General features: G+C 36.9%; 1 protein-coding gene across 2 annotated transcripts in view; it reads left to right on the plus strand.

Moving 5' to 3' along the window:
* LOC137037348 (electrogenic aspartate/glutamate antiporter SLC25A13, mitochondrial) overlaps nucleotides 1-23179 on the plus strand; it is a 55956-nt gene extending 32777 nt beyond the window's left edge. The window contains exons 13-19 of one of the 2 annotated variants that reach the window (XR_010897276.1): nucleotides 155-235; nucleotides 6510-6650; nucleotides 13498-13636; nucleotides 16732-16890; nucleotides 19744-19834; nucleotides 21952-22713; nucleotides 23090-23179. Coding sequence is in view for 1 of the 2 variants with exons in the window: in XM_067411272.1 (XP_067267373.1) it covers nucleotides 155-235; nucleotides 6510-6650; nucleotides 13498-13636; nucleotides 16732-16890; nucleotides 19744-19834; nucleotides 21952-22120 (780 nt within the window). In the remaining variant the exon portion in view is untranslated. Of the gene's footprint in view, nucleotides 1-154; nucleotides 236-6509; nucleotides 6651-13497; nucleotides 13637-16731; nucleotides 16891-19743; nucleotides 19835-21951 lie in introns of both variants that reach the window. The other variant, XM_067411272.1, reaches the window with a different exon arrangement.
* Nucleotides 23180-23390: the final 211 nt, after the last annotated feature.

Below are 23390 nucleotides of genomic sequence, written 5' to 3' on the forward strand. Positions count from 1 at the left end.
TGTATAATTCCTTTATTGAATTGAGTGCTAAAGCCACCCACAAACAACTTGCAAGAAGCATTTGAATTCTGCAAAAAATTGCAAAACTATGCATGTGTAGATGTCTTCCTTGAAGAAACAATAGCCGACGCTACATTGTTTTTTTTCTCAACAGGTTAACGACTTTGTGAGAGGAAAGACAATGCAAAAAGATGGCAGCGTTCCTCTACATGCTGAAATCTTGGCTGGCGGATGTGTGAGTAGCTCTTTGCTTTGATACGCAAACATAATCCATACATCATGCAGTAACAGTACACTGACAAAAAGGAGTTTAGTTTTGAATGTCAGTGGACTTTGAGGTCTAAGCCTTGGCCTTAGGGAACACTTCTCTCCTTTTGTGAGGTGATTGAAAAGACACTTCAGCCCCATCAGTGTTTAAAAACATGTATAAAAACACTTCTCCTCTGTCATCTCACCTCTAAATCATAGTCTGCCGCCCCACGGCTGCCGGTTCTCGAGCATGAGGGGGGATCACTTACCCTTTTCATTAGAAGCGACTGACGCTATTAATACATCGTTTCCATGAGCTTCAGCTCGTTCTTGTCAGATCTGTGTGAAAGTGAATTCCGTCAGTTCAAGTTTCAGAGAATACTAGCCTTCCTGTTTGTGTCATACCTGAGACCTGTCAAAACCAGACCCTGCTTCTTCATGTCTCCCCCGACCCAGGACATTGAAAGAGCCTCTTTCATATGACAGTGATCGCTAAAACATTTCTACACGCGTGGGTTTCCTTTTAAAAATGACTCTTAGATGATTGCGAGTCTCGAATATACCAACATGAGTGCATTTAGCCCACATGATCTCTGCTCTGAGATTTGAAAAGAGATGGCCATGGAAACATCGGGTTGGTTGCAGATGAAGTCAGCTCAGAAAGGCAGCTTGTGCTACGGAGATGTGTTTTTCCTCTTCTGATTTCTCTGACAGCTCCTTTCATCCCGCATCGAATCCCCAGTGTTTGGCCTGGCAGGATCCGCTCCCTTTCTCACGCCTGTACACGCGCCGCTCGCTCAAAGCCGTGTTTATTGACACTGCAGCCACTGCAAATCAAATCTATTTATTTGGTTTGAGAGGGAAAAGACTAGACTGCTGATTTGTGCACCATGAATGTGCACGTCTGAAGGAGGAGAGTAAAATCACAGAAAACGAGAGGGGAAAAGCAAGAGATGGTGAGGGTTATGGAACTGCTGGGATTAAAATGTTGTTGTTTTTTTACATTTTTAAGGGACAGTTCACCCAAAAATGAAAATTATCCCATGATTTACTCACCCTCAAGCCATCCTAGGTGTATATGACTATCTTCTTTCAGATGAACACAATCGGAGATATATTTAAAAATATCCTTTCTCTACCAAGCTTTATAATGGTAGTGAACGGGGGGCGTGTTTTGATGCCCCCCCCCAAAAAAAATGCATCCGTCCATCATAAATATAGTCCATACATCTCCAGGCAGTTAATAAAGATTTGATAAAGAAATTTAAAACTTTATAATCTAAAATAACTGGCTTTCGCCAGATGACCGTACAGATACTGCACAAGTCGACTTGCGCCACAAGAGTAACCCCTGACGCAATACTTAAAGTTTTAAATATGAATATTTTTCGTATCAGAAAGCCTTTATTAACCCCCTGGAGCCGTATGGATTACTTTTATGATGGATGAATGCATTTATTTGGGGCTTCAAAACACGCTCCCCATTTACAACCATTATAAAGCTTGGAAGACTCAGGATATTTTTAAATATATCTCTGATTGTGTTCGTCTGAAAGAATATAGTCATATACACATAGGATGGCTTGCGGATGAGTAAATCATGGGATAATTTTCATTTTTGGGTAAACTATCCCTTTAAGCTCCTCTCCTCTCCCATTGAACCCTTTGAATTAGGCCCTTGACAGTTGCCAAGAGTTGATCATTTGGTAAGAACAGCATGCTTCGCTGGCCAAGCAGTTGGCTGGATTCTTATCTGGTTGTTGCTGGCCTTCATTTGAGGGCTGGGTTACTCAAAATACTCGCTTAGCCAATGCAAAGTGCCGTAGAGAGTGGGGAAAAACCGTGGCACGCACACAGTGACGCTTTGTTCATTTGCAGTGCGAGCTGTGTAATTTAGCTTGTCCGGTATTTCTCAGCATTTGTAATGGTTTGTTAGTCTGTTGCGAAACTTTTTTTTTTATCGCAGTGCTTCTATTTCTATGCATAAAGCTTGTGTAATCCATGTTTAAGTGTGAGGAATGTGAGCGATATTAATGAAGGGAGGCTAATGTTTGTGTCTGGCACTGAGGTATTGTTTTTAGAAGACTGTAGTGTTTTATGTGTGTGGTGCTGACGCGCTTGGTGTGCGTAAGTATTTGTCTTCAGTTGCTCTTCTCGCCAGTAGACCGTGTATTCGGTAAGCACCCCCCCCCCAAACACGCACGCACGCTCTCAGTGCCTCTGGGGATTACCTTGCCTTGTAATTACCACCGAATTATCGAGCCGACGCTGGCTCACTCTGCACTCAAATCGCATTTCTTGCAGTCACGTTGCAACGCGTGCTTCTCGCTCTTTAAACTGTCTCTCCTCCAGAGGTGATTGATCTTTTGTCTCCCTCTAACCGATGTTCTTGTTTGCTTGTTGCTTGTTCTCTTTGTGTAACTTTTTAAATATCCAATTAGTACCCAATTAATGCTGCTAATAACCTGGCCGTCTCCTTTAGTGCATTATTCCTTTCCAAAACAAGTTTGAAAAAAGGTTGCTCTCAGCCCTGATGCCATAATTAACCATAAAAGATTACTTTCCACATAAATAAGTGGCATTTTCCATGAATAGGATACAAAGTAGGATGGGAAACTCGTAACTATGTTTTGTTTTTTTTTTTTTGTGATAGGAAGTACTTAACCTTCAGAAAATGTTGATTGTGACTTGTGTAATTAAGCAATAAACATAAAAATTAAACACAATTTTAACAGGGTTGAAATTTGGAACTTTTGCTTTTGAGAGCTTTAATATTCTTAGATCGTTTGGGTAACAGGGTTTAAAAGTGAGCTTTATGCATTCAACATTACAATTGTGTAAGAAAAGAGAATATAGGATGTGATTTATTTATAGTTTAAATTTGCTTATGCTGTTGAAAGAATCCAAATAATGTAACAAAAGTTCGGTGTCACAAATTAAAGGAATATATATATATATATATATATGACAATGTTGTGTCTAAATATAACATAATAATAACTTCTTATTTATTGAACTGTTGTATGAAATCAATATCACATTTGCATTCGAGACAAAAACATCACTCGTGTGAAATTGTACTCGTTACTTGTGTGATATTGCTTAATTATATAATGATATAAATATGCATTCTAATGGCATTCTATAGGATCCATCATGCAGTGAGTTGTTGTTGCTTGACATCAACAACATCAACAACCGCCAAATGCGGATGGATTTCAGCTGTGGCGTGTAACGTAGTCACTCCTACTGAAATAAGGCATCTGAAATAATAAACCAAGTGCAATGTGGTGTTTTTAAAAAATATAGATTTTTTGATACATGTTGATACTGAAATATCACTTCCAATACTCATTTTCCAAAGAATAGATACACAATACCAGCTGCGCTTTCTTGCTTTCTCATCTCTCCGACAGCGAGTTGACACATAAACCCACCTCACTCACTTGTCTCATTTGCTCCAGATGATTATTGCTGGTGTTAAAGGGCTTGAATTTCGGCATGGGATTGTACGCAGATTTTGTGCTCCACCCAAAATGCGCGCACATATAGCCGCCTCTCAGTATTAAATTGAGTTATTTTTCGCTTCTTTTTGCACTTAAACAGTCAAATACACACAAAATATTGTCAAAATGCAATGCCAGTCTTGGTGAGTATTCACGTAAACAGTCAGTCATGTTTTAAGTGAACGTAAACAGTTGAGAAAGAAAACGCATGGGTAACAGTATATTGGATCCGTGCATCAGGTATTAAAGTGACAGCAGCCTAATATACCTACTGCCAAATTATGAGATAATATTAAAAATATCTATATGCTTTTTTTCCCCCCCCATGGTATCAATGTCAAAATGGTGGCCAGTGAAAATGCTGAGTGGCTAATAACTTTGGAAAACCACTAGCCACAGTATATATATATATAATACACACATACAGGTGCTGGTCATATAATTAGAATAAATATGATATATTTCAAATGTTTATTTCTTTTAATTTTGATGATTATAACTTACAACTAAGGAAAATCCCAAATTCAGGAAGCATGAAGTGCTCTAAAACTTCCTGGTATACGGCTGCGTTGACCTTGGACCTCAGAAAAAACAGTGGACCAACACCAGCAGATGACACGACACCCCAAACCATCACTGACTGTGGAAACTTTACACTGGACCTCAAGCAACGTGGATTGTGTGCCTCTCCTCTCTTCCTCCAGACCCTGGGACCCTGATTTCCAAAGGAAATGCAAAATGTACTTTCATCAGAGAACATAACTTTGGACCACTCAGCAGCAGTCCATTCCTTTTTGTCTTTAGACGCTTCTGACGCTGTCTGTTGTTCAAGAGTGGCTTGACACAAGCAATGCGACAGCTGAAACCCATGTGTTGCATATGTCTGTGCGTAGTGGTTCTTGAAGCACTGACTCCAGCTGCAGTCCACTCTTTGTGAATCTTCCCCACATTTTAGAATGGGTTTTGTTTCACAATCCTCTCCAGGGTGCGGTTATCTCTATTGCTTGTACACTTTTTTTCTACCACATCTTTTCCTTCCCTTCGCCTCTCTATTAATGTGCTTGGACACAGAGCTCTGTGAACAGCCAGCCTCTTTTACAATGACCTTTTGTGTCTTGCCCTCCTTGTGAAAGGTGTCAATGGTTGTCTTTTGGACAACTGTCAAGTCAGCAGTCTTCCCCATGTTTGTGTAGCCTACAGACTGAGAGACCATTTAATGACCTTTGCAGGTGTTTTGAGTTCATTAGCTGATTAGAGTGTGGCACCAGGTGTCTTCAATATTGAACCTTTTCACAATATTCTAATTTTCTGAGATACTGAATTTGGGATTTTCCTTAGTTGTCAGTTATAATCATCAAAATTAAAAGAAATAAACATTTGAAATATATCAGTCTGTGTGTAATGAATGAATATAATATACAAGTTTCACTTTTTGAATGGAATTGGTGAAAAAAATGTTATAATTATATGACCAGCACCTGTGTATATATATATATGTTTTAAGTATATACATTTTTTTTTTGTGTGTGTGTGTGTGACCATGAATTAAATAACTTTTCAGTCAATTGTGAAAATGCATTTGATTTAAACTAATTTTAATTGTTAGATACAAAGGAGAATGTCAAGACCTCTGATGTGGGACAGGACAAAGCAAGTCTATTTTAAAGGTTTTTTCATGCTAGATTAATTTTATGTTAGATAATAGTTTAGCTAATATTTCTAATTCTTCTCACAAAAAAAACAAAAGAAAACATGGGATTTGTCCTTCTAATACTTAAAAAAAAAAAAGATAATTGAACACAAAAATAAACTGTATTCACGAATTGTGCCAACTATTAAGTCGTAACTGAGTTCTGAAAGGTAAGCAGCCCTTTCTGCATGTCGAGCTGTAATTTCCTCTGGAAGGGAAGTGTGGGTTAATCTACTCCGTCCTATTTAAAGTGCACCTTCAATGAGATGATAATGATCTTTATTTTTAAATATGCTGCCTCGTACTCAATGGGATTTTTAAATGTGCGCACTTGTGAGATTCGAGACTCATTTACCAGATTCCCGTAAGACGGCCCCGTACGTTAATATCTCTGAAAGAATGGAGGAATAAAATCAACAACAAACAAACAGTAAGGCCCTTATGTATTCAAAAGGAGGGCTGAGGGAAGGAGAAGAAATCCATGGAAACTGATTTCCATCTAATTACACTGCTCTGCTTTTCTGTGTGCAGCCTCAGTAACTAGGAGCAACAGGAAAGATAGGGCACGGAGGCGGCAAGCGGCCAGCCTCTTTGGCGAGACGCGTTTAAATGCTTCTGTTGCAGCTTCAGATGCTGTCATGTCAAACTCGAACCATTTCAAAGAGCTCGGAGGAACCTGTTCCAACCTGCAGATGCTTTTTATCTGCCTCACAAGTACAAGGTTGGAGACATGAGGTTGTTTTTTTGAGAGGCCCCCAGGGGCCTGCGTTCTGTGTGATGTTTCAGACACCGTCTGTCTTTGGCAGATTCAACCTCCTCCTCGTCCTCCTACAAAGAGTGACAATAGCACAATCATTCTCAGGGCCCAGTTTAAAGCATTGTTCTCTTAAAACAAGAATATCACATTACTTCCCTTTTGTCATTTTTGTTTTTTCACTTTGAGTTCATCAGAATGTATCTACAACAGTTACCTCAGATGATCTGCACGTACATTTACATTTCTCACTCAAAAACATGATTGTCTATGAAGCTCTGCGAGGTATGCTTGTGTTGTTGATCTTCAGGCCGGGGGATCTCAGGTGATCTTCACAAACCCTCTGGAGATTGTGAAGATCCGTCTGCAGGTGGCAGGAGAAATCACCACAGGGCCACGCGTCAGCGCTCTCTCTGTCATCCGTGACCTGGGTTTCTTCGGCCTGTACAAGGTATGTCTCACTCGCACAAAACAGCCTGAAACCTAATTCGCATACATCAGATATATCTACTATACATCAGATAAATTCACTATGCTCATTACATTAATTAGATATCATTTATATTTATAAAAAGTGACAATAAAGGCGTTTATAATGTTACAAAGGATTTCTATTTCAAATAAATGCTCTTCTTTTGAACTTTCTATTCATCAAAGAATCCTGAAAAAGAATTATGAATGATTTTAACATTGATAATAATAAGAAATGTATTTTGAGCAGCAAATCAGCATATTAGAATGATTTCTGAAGAATCATGTGACACTGAAGACTGGAGTAATGATGCTGAAAATGAATAAATTATATTCTAATATATATTTAAATAGAAAGCAGTTGTTTTAATTTGCAATTTAAAAAAATGACTGTTTTTACTGTATTTTTGATCGAGTAAATGCTGTGTTGGTGAACATAATAATTCGTTCTTCTTTTTTCAACCCCAAACGTTTCAATAGTAGTTTATATTTATTTATATTGTTCTATGGTAATATAAATTAAGGGGATGTGATATATTTCTAAAAAAAACATGCATTCTTAATCCTACATACTAGGATTGGTATTATGCAAAAAGACATTTAAGACTCTTTATTTAATTTAGTATATAGTTTTTTTTTTTTTTTTTAAATGTTCATTTAAAGGAATAGTTCACTGCAGAATAAAAATTTCCTGATAATTTACTCACCCCCATGTCATCCGAGATGTTTGTCTTTCTTTCTTCAGTTGAAAAGAAATGAAGGTTTTTGAGGAAAACATTCAAGGATTTTTCTCCATGTAGTGGACTTCAGTGGTTACCAACGAGTTGAAGGTCCAAATGTCAGTTTCAGTGCAGCTTCAAAGAGCTCTACATGATCCCAGACGAGGAATAAGGGTCTTAATTAGTGAAACGCTCGGTCATTAAAAAAAAAAAAAAAAAAGTATATAGGCTACTTTTTAACCACAAATGCTCATCTTGCACTGCTCTGAAAAACTCTTTATAATTTTCTTCTCCAACTTCAAAATGTCAAACATTGTTGTTTTACCTTTTTACTGTTTGACCTGTTTTTGTTTGACTTAGTCCTTGCACGTTTGCTTTTGTAGACAATGGATTGATACTTTTGCCTATGCATTGCGTGACCTTTCCAACGTGATTACGTAATGTGTGTCAACACAGAGCTAGTGCAAGATGAGCATTTGTGATTAAAAATTATGTACTTTTTTTTAAATTATTATTATTTTTAGAAAATAACGATTTTTTTGCTAGATAAGAGACTTATTCTTCGGCTGGGATCGTGTAGTGCCCTTTGAAGCTGCACTGAAACTGACATTTGAACCTTCAACCCATTGGTCCCCATTGAAGTCCACTATATAGAGAAAAATCCTGGAATGTTTTCTTCAAAAACCTTTTCTTTTTGACTTAAGAAAGAAAGACACAAACATTTTGGATTACATGGGGGTGAGTAAATTATCAAGAAATTTTAATTCTGAAGCGAACTAATCCTTTAAGACTTTGTATATTTAATGTCTCCTCAAACATCTCTCGAAAATACAGTCGGACCCACCTCCTACCACACTAAAGACCCAGAGGAGCATCCTCAGCTCTCTAGCGCCTCCCACCTGCGAATTCACTCCCTACACTCCCTCTTATATCCCAGAGTGCCTCAGTCATACTCCACATTCTCCAGCAAGTCTCCACACCCACCCACACACACCATCGTGCCTCAATCCACCCCCTGCGGACTGCTGTAGCAGTCCGGCCAGGTAGCACCAGCCTCTCAGATCCGTGAATGCTCCACGGCTCCCTGAGTGCTGCTTTTGTGTCCTGTTTTCCCCATGAGGCTCAGCAGCACTGCAGGCGGAGATCTCCAGTTATTCTGTTGCTGCTGAATGCATCTGAGCAGGGATGCAGGGCGGCATTCCTGAGGCTTGGAGCGCAGGAGGTTGCGGAGAGCGAGTGTTTTGGTGTAAACAACATTGTGGGGACTGCCATGATGGTGTTGGGTCGTATCTCATGCAGTGGCTGTGTTCTCTGACATTAATGGACAGCTGGAGAGAGATGAATGAGGCGTGTTCACCTCTGCGTAGGTGTTATGTGTGGTGCTAATTATATGTAGATGCTTGATGTTGTTCTTTGCTGTAATAATAACTGATGTTCACTTTTTTAATTATTTATTTATTTATAGAAGCAGTAAAGAGGACAGTAAATAATAAGAGGAAGAGGAAAACTTAAATTCTAACTGCTAGGCCACAGCTCTGTCTCAACAGCATATATATATATTCACAGACTACCATTCAAAATTTATATATATATATATATATATATATATATATATATATATATATATATATATATATATATATATATATATATATATATTGTTTTAGAATGAAGTCTCCTCACAAAGGTGATCAAAAACTACAGTACAAACAGTAATATTTAAAATAACTGAATTTTCAGCATCATTTCTCCAGTTTTCAGTGTCACATGATCTTTCAAAAATCATTCTAATATGCTGATTTGCTGCTCAAGAAACATTTCTTATTACTATCAGTGTTGAAAACAGTTTTTATAGTAATATTTTCATGGAAACTGTGATACATATCTTCGGGATTCAGGATCATTGATGAATATACATATACATAGTAGCGGTCAAAAGTTTGGACATTACTATTTTTAATGTTTTTGAAAGAATTCTCTTATTCTCATTAAGCCTGTATTTATTTGATCAAAAATACAGAAAAAAACAGTAATATCGTAAAATATTATTACAATTGAACAAAATGGCTTTCTATTTTAATATACTTTAAAATATCATTTATTTCTGTGATGTAAAGCTGAATTTTCATCGGCATCATTACTCCAGTCTTCAGTGTCACATGATCCTTCAGAAATCATTCTAATATGTTGATTTATTATCAATGCTGGAAACAGTTGTGCTGCTTAATATTTTTTTTATAACCTGTGATACTTTTTTCAGGATTCTTTAATGAATAAAAAGTTAAAAAAGAACAGCATTTATTTAAAATAGAAATCTTTTGTAACAATATACACTACCATTCAAAAGTTTGAGGTCAGTAATTTTTTTTTGTTTTTTTTAAGAAATTAATACTTTTTTTCAGCAAGGATGTGTTAAATTGATAAAAAGTGATAGCAAAGACTTATATTGTTAGAAAACATTTCTATTTTGCTGTCCTTTTTAACTTTTTATTCATCAATGAATCCTGAAAAAAGTATCACAGGTCCCAAAAAATATTAAGCAGCACAACTGTTTACAACATTGATAATAAATCAGCGTATAATGATTTCTGAAGGATCATGTGACACTGAAGACTGGAGTAATTCAGATTTGCATCACAGAAATAAATTAATTATTTTAAATTGTAATAATATTTCACAATATTACTATTTTTTTTTCTGTATTTTTGATCAAATAAATGCAGGCTTGATGAGACTTCTTTCAAAAACAAAAACAATTGTAATGTGTCCTAACTGTGTGTGTGTGTGTGTGTGTGTGTGTGTGTGTGTGTGTGTGTGTGTGTGTGTGTATATACATATATATATATATATACAGAATATGCATATATATATAGTTATGCATGTATGTATATAAGTCAGACTCAAACCCACTTTGCCTGCACAAGGACCACAGCTCTTTTACACTGAGCCTTTTATTTCTCATGTTGTCTCTTAAGTAGCAATATCTCACATACAGTTTCGATATCACTCAGTAGATTACAGTAGAATGTGCTTCACTTATCAGTAAATCAGATGGCTGGTCACTGGAAAAAAGCCTGCGCTCCTGTCGTCTGGCCGAGGCAGGTAAGTCTCCAGGGCTCACCTGTCAGCCTGTCGTGGGAAAGAAGCCTTTATTTCAGAGTCATGGTCGGAGGGGGGTCACTACGGCACACAACAGCCTGTGTGTGTAAGAATGTTGAATCCGGTGCCTCCCCTCCATCTGTGTCTCTCCTGAGCCGCGCGGACAATGTGCTTTGAGTGCAGGAGACGCGCTGCAGCCTGCTTCTCTCAGACGGCCTGGCTCCTCAGGGTCCGGCCCAGGCACAGAGCTGTCTTTGTCAGCCTAATTACCCCGCCTCTCCCCTTCTGCCGCTGCAGGGCCTCCACCACCACTCCCTGCCCATGCTCCAAAATGAAGAGCCTCAGCACACACACACTTCATATCACATTCACACACACACACACACACCTGCGAGTGTGCGGTTGGCGAGTTATCATGCACACTGAGGGCCAGTGGATCCAGATGTTCCCACATTAACACAACCTTCACCTCCGGCGCTCCGGGCTCTGCCAAACGCAGATGAGCCAGGCCGGGCCTTTTGGACGCAGGGGTGATTTTTATCTGGGTTCGCAGCAGGCAGTCTGCCCTGGCCCTCAGGAGAGCACAAAGATCGCTTCAGGAAAGAGATACCTCGGCTATCTGCGATACCTGTGTACACGCTGCAGATTAACCTTGCGAGTTTAATGAAGCCTGTCTAAAGCGCACTTCAGCCGGGCTTTAAAGCGTTCTGCTGAGAGGAAAATCTCTCTGTTTCTTCACTCCTGGCTGCTCGCCAGAGCGCTGGAGACGAGGAAACCGAATCCCGTTGAAGGTACACTGTAAAAAAAAATTCTGTTAAATTTACGGTAAAAAAACGGCAGATGTGCTTGCCAGAAATTCACCGTAAAAATACGGTAGTAACATTTTAGGTTTTATAGATTTAACTTAAATTTACAGTAAAATACCATATTTCACTAACTGTTATATCAGATAATGAAATATGGTATTTTACTGTAAATTTAAGTTATTTATGTTATATATGTTTATTTAACAACCTATTGAAATACTAATATCTGTTTTGTACCTTTATAATACACCGACAACCACCAAACACAGTGGTGATATGAGAGTCACATGATGAATCAAAGTTCATCACAAGCAGCTTTTCCACCAGCTGAGAAGATATAAACTAATAAATAAGGTGCACAGTGTCATTTACACAAACACTAAACACCATCATGGTAACACACATGACATTAAAAAAAAACCTTTAATTTAACAACAATTAGATGTAACATAAAACCGTATAATGTACATAACTGATTAGAAAAAAAACTATGAAGAAACAGTTATTTCAACAAAAATACATCAAATGTGAAGTGTCATGTAGAGAATTGTTTTTTTTTTACTGTAAATTATACAATGACTTATATTTTTTTACTTCCAAAACTGTAAATTTAACAGCATTTTACTGTAAAATTACATTGAATCACTGTATATAGTATTGAATCGTTCTGTTAACAGTTTTTCACCGTAGTATTTTTACAGTCTTTTACTGTTAAAATGGTTAATTTTTTACAGTGTACGGCTTTATGGTGAGATAAAAAAATTGCAATAAACATTAATTTAACAACATTAGATGTAACATAAAACCCTAATATACATAACTGAAAAGAAAAAACTAAGAAGAAAGTTATTTCAACAAAAATACATCAAATTTGAAGTGTTTCAAATTCTGGGAATGTCAATTTATGTGTTTTCCCCCTGTAAATTATATAGTAACTTGTTCTGTTTTATTTCCAAAAACTGTAATTTAATGGTATTTTACTGTAAAATTACATTGAATTTACAGTTAGATCTATTACAGTTATCCAACATATATAGTACGTAAACTTTGTTTACCAATTAAGTTTTTCACAGTAGCATTTTTACAGTCGTTTACCGTGAAAATCACATTTTTTTTAGTGTACAGCCTTGTTTACTGTGACATTAAAAAAATGCAATAAACATTAATTTAACAACATTAGATGTAACATAAAACCCTAATATACATAACTGAATAGAAAAAAACTAAGAAGAAACAGTTATTTCAACAAAAATACATCAAATTTGAAGTGTCCCGTAGGGAATTCTGGGAATGTCAATTTATGTGTTTTTCTCCTGTAAATTGTACAGTAACTTGTTCTGTTTTACTTTCAAAAACTGTACATTTAATGGTATTTTACTGTAAAATTACATTTAATTTACAGTTAGATCTATTACAGTTATCTACCATATATAATACGTAAACGTTTTTACTTTTGTGTACTATAAACTTTAAACCAATTAAGTTTTTCACAGTAGCATTTTTACAGTCGTTTACCGTTAAAATCATTTTTTTTTAGTGTACAGCCTTGTTTACTGTGACATTTAAAAAATGCAATAAACATTAATTTAACAACATTAGATGTAACATAAAACCCTATAATGTACATAACTGATTAGAAAAAGCTGAAAAGAAACAGTTATTTCAACTAAAATACATTAATGTGAAGTGTCATATAGGGATTTTCAATTAGGGAATGTCAGTTTACGTTTTTTTTTTACTGTAAATTATATAACTTATTTTTTACTTCCAAAAACTGTAGATTGAATGGTATTTTACTGTAAAATTACATTTAATGTACGGTTAGATGTATTACAGTTATTCACCATATATAGTACAGAAACTCTGTTAACCAATTAACAGTTTTTCACAGTCTTTTACTGTTAAAATCACAATAATTTTTTTACAGTGTACGGTTTTGTTTACAGTGACAGACACAAAAATAGTCTCCGCGACCGTTCCATCAAAGAAAAAACAGCATGGTGAAAGATTATTTGATGTGACAAGTCAGAAAAGGCACAAAACAGACTCATTCCAAAGGGTTGACATTAACACACCATAAACCAAATCCCAGAATACCTCACAATACTACACTACTGCGGTCCCTGAATAAAAAATGCTCTCTTTCTCATGAAATATTTATGTCTTTGACTCGACATCATGCGTCCATCTTTCTGGCCCCCAGGGTGCAAAAGCCTGTTTCCTGAGAGACATCCCCTTCTCGGCCATCTACTTCCCCTGCTACGCACACACCAAGGCGGCCCTGACCGACGAAGAAGGGCGAGTGGGACCTGGCAGGCTTTTGCTGGCAGGGGCGCTGGCGGGTAAGCCACCACGCACTCTCCGGTAGCCGCCTGCCACCGCTGGCTCCATTGTGGTTGGCCGTAATTAGAGTGCTCAGTGATTTAGGCTGTGTTTTGAAGTGCAGCGCGCCTGCCAAGGGTTGGATATTTTCCACTGTTTAATATAAAGGGGCTGGAAGTTTGTGCTTTGAGCTTTGAGAGTGTTAAAAGAGGAAAAAAATATCTCAAAGTCCCAAAGTAGCCATACTGCTGGAGCAATAAACAGATCCTACGATACTGGCATGACCAGGACAACACATCCAAGATCTGACTTGCTATATTTTTACAAGTCTCTCTTTCCTCGTCACGTATTAAATACGATCCAGATCTGATGTTGTTTTTAATATTTTACTCTTGTGGTTCATCTTTAAGAAAACAATGTTTAAAAGACCATATCTTTAGCCAAGCCAGTATGGTTTGGAATGTAAGTGAAAGAGAATTAATATTTATTTCTAATCCTTTTTGCCTTTTTAGATTTACTGCTTCTTGACGTGAGCATGATACGAGATCGAAAAGCCATACATGGTCAGAAAGAGCTTAGCATTCCTGTCTTTCCCAATGTTTTATATCTGTCAGATGGTTTAAAGCAAGTTTTTATGGTTAGGTATGTTCTTATGGCATGTATCACTCAGTCTACCATTTATCAGCAATTCGAGCTTCAAGGCAATTAGTGATTTACAGTCAGTTCGGGAAATTTAATTACACGCTCAGTTTGTGTGCCATTATTGGTGAAGCAGGCAGACTTCTAGGGCATCGACCAATGTACAGTTGGCTTTATCCCCTACTTCTGCATGTTCTTGTGTAAATGGATGTATGTATTGCATTTTTAATTTGTCTTCAGTGTTTAGTTTTTTTCTTTTCACTAGAATTCTATATCTAGAAAACGCGAACGGAATCCTGTTATGAAAACGGAATTTACTGTATAGCGTGGAATGTCACGGAATTTGTCATATTTTTGGTGAATAAATAAAAAGTAGGTCTGCACACTTCAATCACTTAAATCGCGATATAGACTAGTGTCTGTGAATATTAAACTCCAAAAACACTATTTAAATATGAATCCTGCATGTTCTGTGTGTCTCTGCGTGATTAAATTGAGCCGACACGCGGTTTCATTTACCTCACACACACACTGAGGCACGTATGATGCTTGCGGTGTTTTCGGCCTCTGTCATGAACGCGTGGACTTCATCTCCAGAGCAGCTCTGAGAGTCACTTCATGAGCGTTTTACCGTTCATCATATCATAAACACACAGAAACTCAAAGGTCTTCACGGCAACTCGTCAAAATAAAAGTTTGGTTTAACTTTAAAGAAATTGTGACAGAAATGTATTACTGTTGTACAGTAGAATTTAGCTACGTCTCAATTTAATAATAATACTAACACTAATAACAATAATAATAATAAATTATTAATAAAACTTCTTTAAGGAATAATCACAATTTTTCATCCGTGTTTTAATTTGAACAGTAATTCTCTGTTGTGCAGCACTTTGTTTAACAAAAAAGTTTGTTTAATGTCATGAGATTAAAAGATAAATTAAATTAATATTTTATGTCTTCATTTGATTGCCAGAAAAATTTAAACACAGAATTTCTTGAAAAAACACACAAAATCAAAACATTTTTTGTTTTGAAAAAAATGAAAGATAAAAAAAATAAAAAAATAAATGTTGTTTTTAAGAATTAAATTAGTTAGACATGCTTTTTGATTATTAAAATTCAATTAAACCATTAAAATGGAATCCAGAAGACTTAAAACAGAAAACACAGAATTTGGTAAAAAGAAAAATGGATTTAAAAAAAAAAAAGAGAAAAAAACATGTATTTCATAGGGCCCTAAATTTTTTTAATTTTTGTTAAACTTTTAATAATTTGCTGTTAAATTGTGTATGTTTCATGATTTTAAATAATTAGACATGCATTTTGATTACTAAAATTTTATTTAGTCCAAACAAATTAAAATGAAAAAAAAAAAAAAAAAGGAATCCAGAAAAAATTAAAATGGAAAAAATGGGAAAAAATAAAACTGATTTCATAGGGCCCTAAATCTAGTGTTATTTCTGTCTAGTGTCCTGTTTATGTTTAATATGGGCAAGTTGTAAAGATTTCACCATATGTGACCCTGGACCACATAACCAGTCATAAGGGTCAATTTTTTTAAATTGAGATTTATATATCATCTGAAAGCTGAATAAATAAGCTTTACATTTTGTTAGGATAGGACAATATTTGGGCGAGATTTTGAAACTATTTGAAAATCTGTAATTATATATATTTATGGTAGGAAATTTACAAAATATCTTCATGGAACATGATCTTTACTTAATATCCTAATGATTTTTGGCAAATCGATAATTTTGACCCATACAATGGATTGTTGGTTGGCTGGTTTTGTGGTCCAGGGTCACATATATTAAAAACTGACATTTATTTGTTGCCAGTTTTATTTTTGTAACAAACATTATTTGAATTTAGTTTCAGTAATTCATTTTTATGCTCTAATTTATTATGCTCTTTGTGCTCCAGTGAAGGTTTGTCTATCGAAACAGGCCAGCAGAGAGAAAGGCATGTAATTATTCAAATATAAATATTTTATGTTAAATAAAAGCTCTTGAACATGCGGTGGAGTTGGTGTGATGGCGGCATGGCTGCTCAGACTAAATGCTATCGCTGATTCAGGCTATTAAGAGCTGAATTGGTGCCACAGTGGCCTTTGTGCCGGACAGCATGGGCCAGGGCTTATGTCAGCCTCGTTATTAAGCATTGTCTGGACCTTTAAATAAAAAAGACGTTGCCTAATGCTGGATAAATGGAGCTTTCCGCTTGAGATATTTATTATATGTGATAAAATAGGCTGCCTGTATTTATTTGCTAGAACTAATTCATGGTACGCTGTGCATTAATCATAGATGGAGTCGCAGAGTTTACATACTCTAATGTTTTAATCCTGGCCTGAAAAATGAATTAAATTACATTCATGTGATATGTGAATCAAAGGTACTCAAAAACGATGTCTGAATCCTTCAAGTTATTCAAATCAGACTCTTCATTGACATGTGCGACTTCTCTTTAGGCATGCCTGCCGCATCCCTGGTGACCCCTGCTGATGTTATCAAGACCCGGTTACAAGTGGCTGCCCGTGCAGGCCAGACCACGTACAATGGACTCATTGACTGTTTCTGGAAGATTCTTCGGGAGGAGGGGCCTCGTGCCTTCTGGAAAGGAGCTGGAGGTGCATCTCGCCAACTTACCTGAAACTAGTCATGCTAATGTTGCTTTTTTGCTTCAAAGGATTTTGCAGTTGACCTTACACAGTAAAGGTGCACTACAGTCCAAATTCAAAATATTAGAGAGAGTTGTGTTTCCCCCGCATCCTGTTCCTCAGACTTGGTTGCCAGATTGAGGACAAGGACAAAGGATTTTATCCGCATTTTAATATGCCTTAGGTCATAGAGATTTTTAGATGGATGCTGAGACATTTTAGGTCGGGTACATCTCTAAACCAGTTCGTTTGTTGGCTTCCATGGCTGCAATAAGTTGTGTTTTCCGCCAACTGGCAACCTGGGGTGTCGAAATACTATTGGCTGAAATTGCAGTGGGCAGGATCACACAGACCAAAACAAAAACATTCTGAACTGGAACGCACATTTCAAAGTAGAATAACTGGCTGTAGCATTGTTTGTCAGAGAAACAAGTATTTGAACTTAGCATGATTCCTAAATCTCTGCAATCCAAAACTCTGGTATTTTTATGCTTTAGTACAGACAAACATTTTTAGAGAGGGTATGCACGTGACATCAACGTCGACCGTTACGACTGCGGTCACGCCCACTGAGTGGCAAAAGACTGAGTGGCAGCATTGGTTTTCAGCTTGAATGTAGCGAAAAAAAACACAAAACACATCCAAAACGGGAAAGAGCTTTGTGATTGACTGTACAATTAGATTTGACACAAACCCTGAGGTATATTTAAAAACTGCCGAAAGCTACAGAAAAAAAGAATCAAATGGATCACTGCAATTCACAGAAACAGCTCGACTCCAGCAGAGAAACATGGATTTGCAGTTATCATTTTGTGTCAAGTCGTTGGATTTTGAGGTAAAATCATACCGCATATATTGTATTGTTATATATTAGTTTGACAACTCATCAATTAAATATTTTCCATCTTAAATTCTGCATAATTGGGTGTTTTTCAATAAACAACACTGACAAAAACTATACTATATATGTTTTAGGGCTGGACAATATGACGATATATATAACATTGATATAAGTGATCACTCGGATTTAAACCTACCTATATTGTAGTTATATAAAATATTCACAGGCAGATTTGCTTTATGTGTCACCCCACCATCGAAATCAGGCACATATAAATGTCAGGAAACACGACTGCAGGCTGCAAGTCAATATCCATGGATTAGGTTTATTTTTTGACAAGTTGTATGGAACACATTCATTTCCAACTTTTAGTATAATTGTTAGTTTTACTCGCGTTTTCACAGTTTCCCCTATTAAATCCAGTCACGCAGCAGGTTCTTTTGCCACTCAGTCCAGCTGAGGGAGCGTGTTCCGGCGGGAAAGTGATGTCGATGCATACCCTCTATAAAGGACCTTTTAAAGGTTTAATTCAGCCAAAAATGAGAATTCCATTACCATTTATATCTTTCCAAACCTGTACAAATTTTTTTTCTTCAGTGGACCACAAAAAGTTTAGTCACCAAAATCGCCCACTTCTATCGTAGCTCTCAAATCTCATTCAATTTAAATCCGGTGTGTCCGGATGCGTCACAGTTGGTTTGACATCAATGATGAGATGTTGTTGACGTTAAACACATCTTGACGTGCCACATATGAATTGAATGCAAGCATAAATGTGATTTGAGACCTATAGGGGAAGCTTTTCAGCGAAACTTAAATTTCACTCTGTTTCTCATAGAAAACTGCCGTATGGTTTCCGAAGACTTGAAATATAGCACACACGTCATGTGGACAACTTTTATTTCACTTTTATGATGCTTTTTCATAGTTTTTGGAGATGAGCAGTCTCAGTTCCCATTATAGAGCACACTGGACTTTATGCAATTGTTTTTGGAACAAAATTACTCCTTTTTGTTTTCCACAGAAGAATGAAAGTTATACAGGAGCTGAATTCTTTATAAATCTTGCTAACTTAAGAACAGAGTAAAGGGGAGCTATAATGCCCGTTTTACAAGATGTAATATAAGTCTCTGGTGTCCCCAGAATGCATCTGTAAGTTTCAGCTCAAAATACCTTTTTATTATTATTATTATAGCTTGTCAAATTTCCCCTATTTGGGTGTGAGCAAAAACACAGTTTTTGTGTGTGTCCCTTTAATGCAAATGAGCTGCTGCTCCTGGCCGCTTTCCAGAAGAGGGCGGAGCTTTAACAGCTCAACAACAACAAAGCCGAAGAATCTCACGCAGGCAAAATGAGGATTGTCAGTAACGGTGTTCAGCCTTACATTCAGCCTTTCTGAATGGTTAGTGGGTAAATTTATGTAGTTGCTGTGGAGTTGATTCAACTCATCCACTAGCATGTGCCATCATGTTAATCTTTTGTGTAAATCCAGCATTGAATTGACCCTCGTTTGTGAAGCAGTCTGGAGTAAAATGACGGCATGTCAACAACACTCTTCTACAACAACTCTTCCTCTTCTCTAAAGCAGCCCAACATGACCTCACCCACTTTGTTGTGTGTTCTCGGGGGCGGGGTTTATGTAAATTTTAGAGTTAGTGATGTCACCAACCTGGGAAGAAGCTCGTTGTAGTCCCTAGCAGCCGTTTGTTGTAGTCCTTAAACAACAATTTCTGAAATATCTCCTTTTGCATTGAACTTTGAGTGTCGTAACTTTGCAGATGTTGTTTATGCTCAAACAGCAACATTACACACTAACTAAAGTTTAAAAAAGTGAAATCATAATCAATGACCCCTTTAATAATTGTGTGTATTAGCTCTCCTACATGACCTTCTCCTAAAGCATTTGTAATAAATGTAGAATCTGTACAGACTGCTTGCTGAAGCCTCATATGAATGTCGTATTGTTTATTTTTCTCGCTCAGCTCGTGTGTTTCGCTCCTCGCCGCAGTTCGGAGTGACGCTGGTGACCTATGAGCTGCTGCAGAGGTGGTTTTACGTAGACTTCGGTGGACAGTAAGACTCTCACACTTCCTAAAACTTTAAAATGGTATAGTAACACTTTAGATTTCTTCCATTAGGAAAAAAAAAAAAACTCTGGGGCAAACAGTGTGAATTTGAAGAGCACTGAAATGTCAGATGCCCTGAAATTTCATTAATAGCTGTTTAGAGAGGGCTGGCTTTGTAGCAAAGACTCTCATTTCGACGGGCACTTTGTTACAGCTGAGGCTGGGAGGCCTAATTGCTGCACAAGAAAGCGTCAAATGCCTGGACTGAAAGCTGTTTGCCGCGGCATCTTTATCTCTCCTGCTGAAGCGAAAAACACCCTCGCTTTATGATTTAGAAAGGGTCAGCTGACTCACTGAAGCCTGGAGGTGACATTTCTAGAAATGCTCTTCCATAGCCACATGGCTCCATGTGTCCAAGTGATTTGAGGTGGGGAGAATTGCTTTGACTGGAGTCTGTTCCAGTTCTGGACAGAATGACCTTATTTTCCCATGGAACATTGTGCTGTCCTGAAACCCAGAAACCACAGGCACATATAAAAGAACATCGTATATATATATATATATATATATATAAACCTATGTGTGGATTTGTTTTTATACCTGTTTATATATTGATTCATGTGGCTCAGTGAGCACTTTAATAAATATACGTGTTGTCATATCGAAAAGTTTACTGGAGATAAACAGCCTGACTGAACTGTAAAAACAAGAATATTTTCCTCTCAAGTTATGGAACATAAAATCTCAAAACCTTTCCATTCAGGGTACAGACTGTATTTATGACAATGTTAACTCATACAGTCATGTAGCTCAGATCTGAAACATTTCTTCTGAGACTAAATTACTGCTTTTGAAATTAATTACTTTCATGTTATGACTGTTAACCAATGACCAATGGTACTATGGATATGATAAAATAATAATATTATAATGCTCATTCTAATAGAGAAGAGACCCGTGGAATGTTTTTAAAGGGACAGTGATTTTAAAGGAATAGTTACTCACCCTCATATTGTACCAAACCCGTATGAATTTCTTTCTTCTGCTTAACAAAAAAGAAGATATTTTGAAGAATGTTGATGGACCCCATTGACTTCCATCGTATGACTGTCAATCAGCTGTTTGGTTACCATCATTCTTCAAAATATCTTCTTTTGTGTTCAGCAGAAAAAAGAAATTCATACAGGTTTGGAACAACTTGAGGGGGAGTAAATGATGACTCATTTTTGGGTGAACTATCCCAACTCTGGCCATCCAGATCCACTTTCCTGCAGAGTTTAGCTCCAACCCTGATAAAACTCTCCTGCCTGAAGCTTTTTAGTCATCCTGATGACCTTGATTAACATGTTCAAATGTGTTTGATCTAAACTCGTCAGGACAGTGCCAATGTTGCCCATCTGTCTCAAAGCGTTTAAGACACTACCTTTTAAAAGTAATGTTTTTGAAAGAAGTCTCTAATGCTCACCAAGGCTGCATTTATTTGATCAAAAAATACAGTAAAAACTAATATTTTTGATGTCAAAGCTGAATTTTAAGCATCATTACTCCGATCTTCAGTCACATGATTCTACAGATTTTTCATCATAAATGCTGAAAACAGTTGTGCTGCTTAATATTTTTAAGCAAACTGTGAGATTTTTTTTTTTTTTAGGATTCTTATAAATATAAAGTTCAAAAGAACAGCATTTATTTGAAGTGATTATTGATGCATTTTGTACGTAGTCGATTTTTCCATTATTTCCTTTATCATACGTCTACATAAGCACATTGACATTTTATTGCTTATGTGGACACTCAAGTTTAAAAGTATTTTTTTATATTCATGTCTGGTTTTGGATCTTCAACAGACTGACTTGAGCTACTACATGATTATGATTTCATTCAAGCTAAAATGTTAAGACGACATCCTAAAATAGGATTTGTGTCCTAAATGGAAATTTAAAAAAAAGAAAAGAAAAAAAGAAAAGCAAGAAACCAGTTCTGGCCTATTCATTTATTTCATGTTCCATAACTTGAGGGGAAAGTATTCTTGTTTTCACTATACAGGCAGGCTGTTTATTCTTTTTTGACAGGACGGGGCAGAATGCTCCTCCTCCTCATCCATCTTTTCTCTCCTCACCACAGAAAACCAGCTGGCGCAGAGCCTACTCCCAAGTCTCGGATCAGCCTCCCGGCGCCCAATCCTGACCACATCGGTGGCTTCAGGTTGGCCGTGGCCACGTTTGCTGGCATCGAGAGTAAATTTGGACTTCATCTTCCACGATTCCGAGCGCCTGCCACCCCCCATGCTTGAGGCAAACGCGTGCACATGGGGGTGACGGTACCTCATGTTCATCTGCACTGGAATACAAACACACACTTATGAATCTCTTCCTTCATGTTGAGAACGTAAAACCTTCAGCAGATGAACTGGAACGAATGTTTTATGTGATTATTAATACAAATTACAGCTTTAAAGTAGATGGGGATGATCTACCACAAAGTTCTGGATTCTTACATGTAAATCATTGTACATTTGAATCTTTCAGTTGTTTTACTGTATTTTTATTTACCCAGAAAAATATATATATATATATATTGCAGTTTTAACAGTACAAGCACATCCAGTTGAAATTGAACAATGATTTAATTTTATTTTTAATGATTTCTTTTCCCATTTTCTAATAAAACTATGTAATCACATACTACTCACATTCATTTCATTACTGATGTGGACAATCACATTTGAATGTATTATAGTATTTAATATTTATGTTTGTATCATGTTTTGGGGATCTACAGGACGTGCAATAGTCCAGAGACTCCAGAATAAGGTTTGACAGATAATGTTTGTTAGTACTGTATTTCTTTACCCCAAGAAAAATAATGTGAAGACACTATGTTAGGGTGACCATATGTGCCATTTTTCCAGGACACGTCCTGTCCAGGATTTCCAAGTTGCATAAAATATAGTTTGGGTTTTGTTTTCAAGGTAATGATTAAAAAATTATTTTACCAATAGCGTGCAATCGTGGTTTGCGAGAAGGCTGGATCTACAGAGAACGGTCAAAGCGTTGCAAATACGACAACATTTTAATGCATTGCATGAAGACTGTCAATAAGAACAGTGGCTTGCACAGACCTCGCGTTCAGGGGGCACATCGATATGACCACTTTCACGATTAAAGAGGCAAGGGCTCAAGCCATTTTAGGCAATTTACAAATCCTGGACGGGACACGTCCTGGGAAAATGGCACATATGGTCACCCGACACTATGTTGAGCTGTACACTACAGTAGAGTTGATTGTACATATAGTGTGTAAAGAGTGCCTCAGATGCACTGATGGAAAGTTTTATTAAAAGATCAAAACGAAACTGGTTTAGCATGTTTTATTTGTCAATACTTGTTTCATTTAACCACACACTTCTCACTTATGGTTTTCAATAACATTTCTAAAATGTGAAACATCTCTTAGCAAGCACACAATATACCTGTTTGCATTGCTGTAACACTGATGAGAAAGCCACTATTGACACAGTTACCAAATTACATGACTTAATTTGTCGATACTTCATGCAGGGG

Source organism: Chanodichthys erythropterus, chromosome 15, assembly GCF_024489055.1.
Source record: "Chanodichthys erythropterus isolate Z2021 chromosome 15, ASM2448905v1, whole genome shotgun sequence".
In the NCBI taxonomy this organism is placed as follows: Eukaryota; Metazoa; Chordata; class Actinopteri; order Cypriniformes; family Xenocyprididae; genus Chanodichthys; species Chanodichthys erythropterus.